Source organism: Caloenas nicobarica, chromosome 26 (assembly GCF_036013445.1).
Source record: "Caloenas nicobarica isolate bCalNic1 chromosome 26, bCalNic1.hap1, whole genome shotgun sequence".
NCBI lineage: Eukaryota > Metazoa > Chordata > Aves > Columbiformes > Columbidae > Caloenas > Caloenas nicobarica.
The window spans coordinates 3,111,828-3,122,184 of record NC_088270.1 but is presented as its reverse complement, the minus strand read 5'-3'; the positions used below and the strand labels follow the sequence as shown (position 1 = coordinate 3,122,184).

The window sequence follows — 10,357 nt, the reverse complement described above, 5'->3', positions numbered from 1 at the left end:
ATGTTCAACTACCTCCGGAAACGCTTTACCAGCCACATCAGAGAACGCAGCCGGCGAAGAGCGAGGCTCGTCTCTAAAGATGGAAGATGTAACATAGAGTTTGGCAATGTAGGACAGTCAAGGTTTGTCTTTTTGATTGATATATGGACAACTATCCTGGATCTCAGGTGGAGATACAAAATGACTATCTTCATTTCAGCATTCTTAGGCAGCTGGTTTCTGTTTGGGCTCCTCTGGTACGTTGTGGCGTACATACACCAAGATCTTCCAGAATTCAGTCCTTCCATAAATCACACCCCCTGTGTGGACAACATCAACGGCCTGACTTCAGCCTTCCTGTTCTCCTTGGAGACCCAGGTGACCATCGGCTACGGCTTCAGGTGCGTCACCGAACAATGCGCCACCGCCATTTTCCTGCTCATCTTCCAGTCTATCTTGGGGGTCATCATCAATTCTTTCATGTGCGGTGCCATCTTGGCCAAGATCTCAAGGTCCAAAAACCGGGCTAAGACCATCACCTTCAGCAAGAATGCTGTCATCAGCAAACGTGGTGGGAAGCTGTGCCTCCTCATCCGGGTGGCCAACCTCAGGAAGAGCCTGTTGATTGGGAGCCACATCTACGGAAAGCTTCTGAAGACCACCATCACCCCAGAAGGAGAAACAATCATTTTGGACCAGGTCAACATCGAATTTATAGTTGACGCTGGCAATGAGAATCTCTTCTTCATTTCCCCATTAACTATTTATCATATCATCGATAAGAACAGCCCATTCTTCCACATGGCCGCAGAAACCATTCTGCAGCAAGATTTTGAACTGGTGGTGTTTTTAGATGGCACCGTTGAAGCCACGAGCGCGACCTGTCAAGTGAGGACATCCTACATCCCAGAGGAGGTGCTCTGGGGTTATCGCTTTGCTCCCATTGTGTCCAAGACCAAAGAAGGGAAATACCGAGTGGACTTCCAGAACTTCAGCAAGACAGTGGCCGTGGAGACTCCCCACTGCGCCTTCTGTCTCTACAATGAGAAAGCAGCTAAAGCCAAAGAGAGGAAAGGTTATGACAATCCCGGGTTTGTCTTGGCAGAAGCTGCTGAAACCAGTGACACAAAAATGTAGTTCCAGCTATTCAATGGACTGCATCTTTTTTTCATAATGAATTCAATCTTGAGAGAATTAACAACTTAAAACAAAAAAGAAACAGGTTTGGTTTTACTCTAAAACATCGTTCATCTTCTCAAAAGCCTCAAATCAAAGAGGTACAGAATACCAGTGATCTCCAGAACACTATTTGACTACTGTATATACATATTTCCTAGAATTTATATTTTTATACCTATTGGACATTTTATGAAGCTGCTATGTTGGAATGTCCAACTCCCTTAAGTTCCCAGAGGTACACAAGTCTGTTAAAAAGCCTGAAAATATGGAGAGAAACTTTAAGACACATTAAAGACACAGAGCTGTTGGAATGAGAACATGAAAAGGGGAGACAGAAGGCAAAGCTAAAGAAACCTAAGGGACTTAGGAGCCCAAACCTCAAAAAAAATCCATGTTTCTGGTTGCCAAAGTCCTCTATGAAAGCAGACTCTTTGGCTCTGGAACACCTGAGCACACATTTTGAAACAATTCCTTCTTTCTTTGGAGCCGATGCCTCTGAAGAAACGGAACATTAAGGGATGGTGCATGCTTAGGAAGCTAGAAAAGACAAAGCTTGTGCCATTGTGCTGCATCTAGAACTCTGTAAAATACAACTTCTCTCCTCTGAAAGCTTTTGATTCCTTTCAGGGAAAAATAGTCAAATGAAAAGTGAAAAAACAAGGCAAAGCAGAGACCTGCTATGGGGGAAGAGGAATTTTGCAGCTTATTCCTGTCTCACTCTTCAGATACTCTTCTCTCCACTTCCCCAAGAGCTGGCTAACTGAAATTAGGAAACATCTAAGATAACTATCCAGAAAGGTGAGCCACAGTGGGAAGATTAACACATCGATTGCTTCGCACCCGGCAGAAGAGCAATCCACTGGGAGAAGAGAGGAAATCCCCAGCTCTAGATGTACCCTGCAAACAAAATCCACAATGCAAACACAGATTATCTTTTCCTTTGAAGCATGAAGGTCTTGTTAAAACAAAACCACAGCACAGGAGCCTCCCAGCAACAGTGGGCTTCAGATTTTGTCCCAAACCGTTCATCTCACCACAGCAAAATGCGCATCCCTACAGGAAACCATTTCTGCTCACTGGTAGCTCAGTAGTGATGAACTTTTTCCAGGTATGATTTTTGACGTTTAAGTTTCAAGCAGAACAAGAAGTTTTCTAGTGGTGTAACTCAGCTCATCTATTTTTAACACTGTGGTAAACTGGAAGCACCTTTTTAAAAGCTGCCGGACTGACCAGTTTTAAAAGGAGGAGAGAATTAAGCCGGTCAAATGATGACAAGACACAGTTATTTTGCAAATGAACATAACGTGAGTACGGAAAACAAACTCTGGGAACCAAGAGTGTTCAGGTCTTGGTCCCAGTATAGTACAGACTCTGTTGGTCCAGAACAAATCACTTCAGTATGTATCTCAGATTTGCCATTTGTAACATGGGACATAATGTACTTGTGTTGTAAAAAGAACAATGATATGAGCAATTATGTCACTAAAGCACTTTAAAAGCCAGTTCTCAACTGTCTCCATCTTTCCTGTCTTCAATGCACCACTGTTACGCCATTGTGCAATCCTAGATGGGAAGGTCAGCACAGAAAGTTCTATTCTCGTCACACATCGGAATTACTAAAAACAGCTGCACTATGGCTAGAACTACGCAATGCTAGAACCGCCAGCTGAAACCTTCAGGGCAATTCACAGATATTGCCCAATACCTTAAGTGTACTGGTTTTGCAGCCTTGCAAAATAACATTGTCAAGTGTAAAAACATTTTTACAGTCTCAATCATCACAGCATCGGAGCTTGGAAGGGCAGTTTTATTCTCCTCCACTTTGAATGGCACACACACAAAAAAAACCCAAACAAACCGTGAGTGATTAGTGACCATCCACAGAAATTGAGGAGGGAGCAGAGAAGTGAAATGAAGCCTGGGGAGTCCCAGGCTTGTCTGAACTGAAAGGCTGCTGTGCTGCTCAGCCCTTCCCTAGTTGCTGCTCCATTTCCTTTCTAGGCTTCCTGTACAGTTGCCCTGCGTATAACTTCCTAGAAAGCCGGACTGTCAGTGTTCGAGGCTTACAAGTTATATCCCTTACCCCGGGAGGAGAGATGCACCAAGATGCCCTTAAGTAGGAGGATATTCTCCACCGTATTAACAAAAGGAAACGTGTCAAACCCAGCTATGCAGTGAGGTGACAGGAAAGATTCCCATTTTCTTTATGTAAAGCTGGTTTGGGATGATAGTGCTAGGGAGAAAAATATAATTAAATGCTACTGCAGTGCCTGTCCAGGAGGTGGTGTACATCCCCCACAGTTTAAAGGGTCCCCAAACAATGCACTTCCAGGCACTGCCCTTGCAAAACCATCTTAAAATCTTAAGCCTGTGCATTCATGACAGGTTTTCCAACCTCTTCCCCTATGGCTCTACCGCACAAGTGTGAGGTGTTATTCCACATCCAGAAGCATTAAGCACTGGCACAACTCAGAAGATAGTTGATCGCACCGCAAGGATGATCACCTGAGGTTCAGTCTGTTCTAACAGCCAGACCCAGCTCAACAGCTAGTTATGCTGATTGCAACAAGGGTCATCGCATTATTTTGCATGTTTTGATGTTACAGAGTTGAGACTGGCTACTGCACGAGCAGAGAATAAAGTGGGACATACCCAAAGTTGACATGGCCGTGGCTGAGCTATCAAGCTTAGAGGGGGAACATACTGGGACCTAACTGGGAATCTGGGAACGAAACCCTCCTGCTGACTGTCACTTCAGGAAGCGCCTGCCCCGAGCAGGAGATAGAGAACCGTAGTCAGAGCCCAGCAGCAGGAGAACAATGAGTGGAATTTCCTCTTGCTGTCCAGAGGGGGCTGTTTGTCACCAGCCAGATAAAAGCCCAGAGCAGGGAAAAAGGGTTATCGGGAGACACAGCGCACACAGTGCCACTCAGGCCAGACTCCATAGGAAGTCTATTTTGGGGGCTGTCACCCCTACTGCCATTAAAAGAAAGTTCAGTTAAGAGGATGAAAATAAATTTAATCTTGCTGAGCAGAAGTGGCTGGAGGGAACCACAGACCCGATACTGGAAAACAAAGGCTGGTTTCTTTACCCGTGACACTCTCTTCATTTCTATGTCTCCACAGCACTTTTCTCAAGGCTTATGGTTCTCTTCTCCCTCCTTCACTGTCCAGTCTGCAGGCTGCCAACAACCATTAGTCCTTTCTACAAAGTGGCACATGCCACCGAGGCCAACAGCCCAGTCAATATGAAGGACTGGAGAGAAAGTCTCTTCTCTTCAGAAGAAGAAATCAGACCATGTGCTTATTGCTGGATTAAGGCCTAAAGGATTTATCTGTGAAAGCATTAAGCCAAGCAGCTAGGCTTGGGAATAATATGTCTGCACTAAACTTAATTTATCTTTTCATTTCACAAACAACATGTTTCTTCTACTGTATTTATTTTAAACATTCATTCAAGCTGTGCATAATATTTCAATCATTTTGAAATAGATTTACCCTCCTGCTGGTAAATGAATACGGCATCCTGCTGACTGCTGGAGAAAGGGCCATGAATTAAAATAACTGCTTTTATATGTGCTAGTTAGCTGTCTCCATGCACTCTTTGGTAGTAACTGGTGAAAAGACACCCCCAAATAATAGTAATAAAGAAAACAAACCCCAGCAAACTGTTCTCATAGTCCTAGTGACTTGCATTTTTGGGATGTGGCAGAGCACTGCCCACATCATTTCTGCTTCCTTGTAAACTCAACTGCTCACCCATAAACAAGTCAGCAGCATGCAGAGCCCCGACACGAGCGGGAGCAGCCGAGGTGTCACATCCTCTTTCCCCAGGCAGCCAACTGATGTGGTTAGACTCCTGCAAATTCAGCTGGGAAGAGCCTTTATTTCCCCCTCCCCTTTTATTTTGCCCCCCTTCAACTGCCATGGTGCTGGCCCAATTCCTGTTGTTTGCACAAGCGGGGAGAAACCACAGCACAAGGCAAGGAACGTGAGCAGAGCCCGCGCCACGGCAGGGATGGGGGAAGCTGAGCAAGTTCCTGAATCTTCTGGTGAACCTGCACTTATGGCTTCTTGCTGCAGCCTGGGGAACCTCCGTGACAACACCGTCACGGGCCCTAAATCACATATAAGCCTGTGACGATGTCACTGAAACAAGAGGAAGGTTAAAGCCCTCTCTCCACGGCTGCCCAATACACAACGTGTTTCCTGAGGCCAAGTTGACATTCCTGTGGTGGAAGCATCTGTTTGGGGAAGCTTCTTACAACCTGAAGAAACTCACTTGCTGCACAAGAGAGACATAAATCCTCCCTGCTCCGGGGAGGTGGACAAGCCAGGCGAGGCTGAAAATGAGACAATCTCACTTCGCATCTCGATTTGCTTGCTGCTAGCCAAATTTAAGTGCAGAAGGTATCGAAGCCCTTGCTCTCCTGGGTGACCGCATCCCAAGCGAGCCCCGCATGGACAAATTGCCAGCATTTTTCTGTTACGACAGCCCAACAGAAGCAGGCTGGCATGCTGTCAGGGGGATCTCCAAGTGTCTTCTGAGGTGCTGCCGCTGGATGGCAGCCCTTACCTCCACACGGGCCGCACAACCAGCTCCCATTCCGCGCAGGCACCAGCCCTGAACTTCGCCTTGGCAGCTCAGCAAACTACGGCGACCCTGAAAGCGCAAAGCAAACATTTATTGGGACCGTTCCTTATTTTATTAGGCCGAGTTTAACGCGTTCAGCGACTTATTTTTTTGGCACGAGTTCTGCTAGCTGGATATATTTAGCCACTTCACAGAAGTGTTGGGAGACTTTAATTCTCTTGTGATGGATCCAGAGGTGATGTGGAAGCTGAAGGTCGGGGGCTGTACAAGTTAAGTCTGCAGCGGCATCTAAAGCACCTTTAGCGGAGTCTGCAGGAGGCTGGGGAGACTTAGGTTCCATCTCTAACTTCAAGCCCTAGTTTCCCCAGCTGTTCAAAAAAGAAGCAACACCACAGGCCACCTTGCGAAAGCTTTGAGTTCTATGTTTAGCAACAGCGCCCGAAAGCGCCTGTCCAGCTCAAGCTCCCCCCGCCATTTGGAAGAGTTCCTGGGACATTATAGACACCGGCACAAAGGATGTTTGTAAAACATTATAGACCTTGATAATATCTAGAAGCTTTAATTACATCTCTTAGTGCTCCTGCGCTTTGCAAACACCCCCAAGCGACCTTTAGTCTTAATCCCTGCAGGGATATTCTCCCAAGAACCCCAAGAGGGCGGCCCAGAGGTGTCCCCACTCCCCCGGGCACACCCGGCCCCTCCACCCCCGCACCCGGGACCCGGCGAACCCAGCGCACCCCACAGCCCGGGGCCACCAGGAGAGGCTCGGCTGGGCCACCCCCCCGGTTCGTGGAGACAAAAGGGGGTGCAAACCTTGCTAGTGGGGGGGGGTGTTCGGTCCCTACTCAACTCAGCGGGGGGAACGCGACCGTGAACGCGACCGCCGCTTCCCGCTGCAGCCACACGGAGCCCGCGCTGCTCCCCAAATTTGCACACACACACACACCCCCCAGCAAGGTGGGGGTGCCGGTACCCCTGTCATTACAGAGCCTACAGCCGTGCGGGCTGGGAGGTTTGGGCTGCAGCTGCTGCTCAGCTCCGTGTTAGCCCTGAGCTGCAAGAGTTGGAGCTTTAAGGGAAGCTGCAAAATTGCAAGACTTCGAAAGTTTAAGGAAAGTTGCTAGCCTTTCTCAACAACATCTATCCTAAACATACCCCCCCCCGCAACTTGTTTTAACACTATGTTATATTAGCCCTAAAGGTCTCGAGGGCAACAGAAAACCTCAAGGTGGGGTTCAGATTATTACAGGTACAATCTGCCCACGCTCACAGCACAATCTGCTCCAGCAGCCACACGGGACACAGACCTTGCGCTCGCCACCGCCGTTTGTCCCCACGCATGACATGCCAGCACAGGCCTGCAGCACAGGAGGCTCCCAGTGCTGGTGCACAGGTCTTTACAGCAGCAGGGGAGGTCAAGGAGATCCAGCATCAAACTTTGCAGCTCCAGGAGACAGAAAGTTAACAAAAAAAGCAAAAGTCTGCAGCAGTTCGTGGAAAGGAAGGAGCAACGAAATGCCAGAGTCCCCATGTTTTTCTTCCTTTAGCACCTACAGTTTAAAATAAAAAATACAGATATTCATCCTTTTCTGCCTGCTCCTAGATAAGGAGCAGCTATGCCGCCTCCTCTAAGAAAACTTCCCCTACCCAAAAAAACTTTCCTGCTTCTTTGTTGCAGCTCTTTGTACTGGTTGAAGTGGCTGCTCAGCTGCAAACGCTTCTGCTCATCACTGACACACCTGCCCGCACTATGGCCTGATGGGGCAGAGTTGATGAGGGTTATAATTGTGGTGGCCTAAAACCTGCTTTTCTTTCTCATCTTTCATTTTGTGGGTTTAGTTTGCTACTCTCAGAGCCTGAAAAGCTGAATTTTGCCAAGGATCTCTAATTCTCCTCTCATATAATAAAAGAATCTGAGTTTTATGCACAGGGATTTCTGCCTGTGTAGATGAAAAAATCATAGTACACAAGCTACATTATATTTATGTGTCATTCATTATATGACCTTAGTCACGGGTCTCAATTCTTTCCTAATACAATAGAAAAGTCAGAGCTTTATTTGCAACACGTTTTGCTTTTACAGATTAGAATCATAATATATATATGTAATGTGCAAAATGTATTGTGCAAAAATATATGAATAGTGTCTTTGAAGTGAATTTATCAACCACAGAGCCTCATGTCTCTCTAGGTCACAGCTCTAATTAACACCAAATGCAGCAACACTCAGTCCGATATGGGAGAACCCACTTCGTGAGCGAAGTGAAATTTCACAGGGGTCATTAAAAATACTGCATCAGCACAGCAAAGCAGCCTGTAAAAAAATATATATATTGTTGTAATAGTATAAGAAAGTGAAGCTGGCTCCTTTAACCCAGAATTTACAGACCGATGGCTCTTTTCTTCTGACAGTAGGGGTGGGAAACAGCAGCTGGGTTCATCGATGCTTTTATTACAAAGCTTCAGGCGTAGTCGTTTACAGTAAGAATGTGTATGAAATATTACTGAATAAGTCCAGCTTCGCATCAAATATTTGCACCAACAGGAGTTACAGCAAATTTCCCACGTAGTTAATGTCTCATTAGGACCGTAGTATGTTTGTTGGGCTGTAGTATGGGAAATATTTCCTTCTCTTTGCTAACGGGAAGGTCTTAGCATGGGGAAATCCCTCTTCCTTGCAATAGCGTTAGTTGAATGTTAGAAATTCACAGTTGTTTGGAAAAAATCACCCTCAGGGTTGAAATACAGTTGGTAGGTATATAAAAGCAATAAGCCACTCGTGTATATAGAGGATGGGATCTGTCATATGAGGATTATAGATAGGAATAATCTCAGATGCTTGATACTAAAGGGATTTGGCATCTCATAATGTGGAGCATCTAACAAGTGCTTAAGCCTGGAGCTCCATCCTCTAGATGGCTAAAAAAGGTTTATTCAAAATAGAATTGAGACCAGATTTAGAATGAGATGTCTGTAATTAAGCACTAAGCACCCCATCTTGTTCTCCCTTCCCAGGTTCCTCTGATACGCAGAAACTGAGGCAGGTACATCTGAAATAGAAACGAATTGTCACAAAGGTCCCAGCTGAAGGAGCTGGAGCTCAGAGACTGCAGACACATCACTGATTCTACTTAATATGCAAACTGCAATTTCTATTTGTAGGAGATGAAATGTAAAGCTAATTCTAGTTTTGCATATTTAAGCTAGACCCCATTCAATGTTTGAACTTGGGGAGCAGAACAGAAATCCTGGGTGAATGCTAGATCACTATAAATTAATAGCTAAATTACCACAGATTTCAACGGGATCTGCGTTTCCTGGTGAGGTTTGAATTCTGAACTTCTCTGCAGAGAAGACTTTCTGCTGTCCCTGTTGACTCAGAGCTCACAACCATGTGATCCCAACCAGCTGTTTGGGAAACGTTCTAATTTGAGCCTGAAACACTTGAATTCCATCTGCCTTGTCCTCCTGGGAAAAGCAAAAAGCAGCATTAGCGCTGTCAAATTCCTGGTTTATTCTCTCTCAGTGTGTCCCAGAAACCTGGGTTGGGAGGGGAGATGCTGGCAAAGATTAATCTCAGCACGTACCCTGAAGAAAAGGATGAAAAGATGCTGAAAGGACCTGAGTTGTGGATGCTGCTGATCACCTTCCATCTCCGGCTGGGCTCCTCCAAGGTGTTGCAAGCTGGACAGCCAGAAACAGATGCTGCTTAAGCTGGTTTTTCACCTGCTGGCAAAAGTTTGCTATCAAAGCCGTCTTTGCACGATGATAACCTTCAGATTCTGCCTTTAGATGTTTTTGTGCAACCTCAGTCTTCAGATTTTCCTTACTGGCAACTGGGCTGGCATGCTGTATTTAAATAAAATACCTCATGGTGCGTAGCCAGAATGAATCTGGAGAGCACTAAAGCAAAAAACAATAGAGATAAGCAACAAAACACACACTTCTATGACTAAATTGAGCAACTATGGTTGAATACACAAAGGGAGGGCTTGAATACACTAACATTGCTCTTTTTTGGAGCCCAGGCTTGCTAATCAAGCCGGTGGAAGCTATTGTGCTAGCAGCTTAGCAACGAAAGGTTGCGTGAAGAGGAAGGAAACTCGTACTTGTGCAGCTCTGTGTTTCTAAGGGTTTATCACACATCAAGCTATCTCCCAGGCCCACCGTGCGGCTGCAGAAAGCCAGGAAGCGCCTCGGCCTGACCTTTAGGCACAATCAGAAGATTCCTTGGCAGGGCTTGTTTTTTCAGCCTCTCGCTCCGTCTCAGGAATGCTTCGGAGCTTTCCCTGGGCTCTGGGGAGAGGTGAGAAACATTAACAAGGTGGGCAGGCTGGTCACACATCCTGCATTGCACATCTGCATCCTGGCAATGACTCCTCGGGCACCCTAAAGAGCAAAGAGATGGCGATTAAGTCACTTACAACTCTCGCAGGGAGGCTGCGTGCTCCATAGACACATTTTCTGCAATGTGAGGTCAATATTATTTTATAATAAGTCGCCACTTTGCTGCTCTGTTTTCCTTTTTTAGCTGAATTTAATTTAGAGGTGAAGTTCATGCTTTATCCGCAGGGGAGGGAGAGACTGGGACGATGTGATGCCTTC

General features: G+C 46.1%; 1 protein-coding gene across 1 annotated transcript; it reads left to right on the top strand.

Moving 5' to 3' along the window:
• Window positions 1–1,116, top strand: KCNJ1 (potassium inwardly rectifying channel subfamily J member 1). The gene has a single exon (XM_065652148.1). It carries the CDS (start codon window positions 1–3, stop codon window positions 1,114–1,116), a length of 1,116 nt encoding a protein of 371 aa, XP_065508220.1.
• Window positions 1,117–10,357: the final 9,241 nt, after the last annotated feature.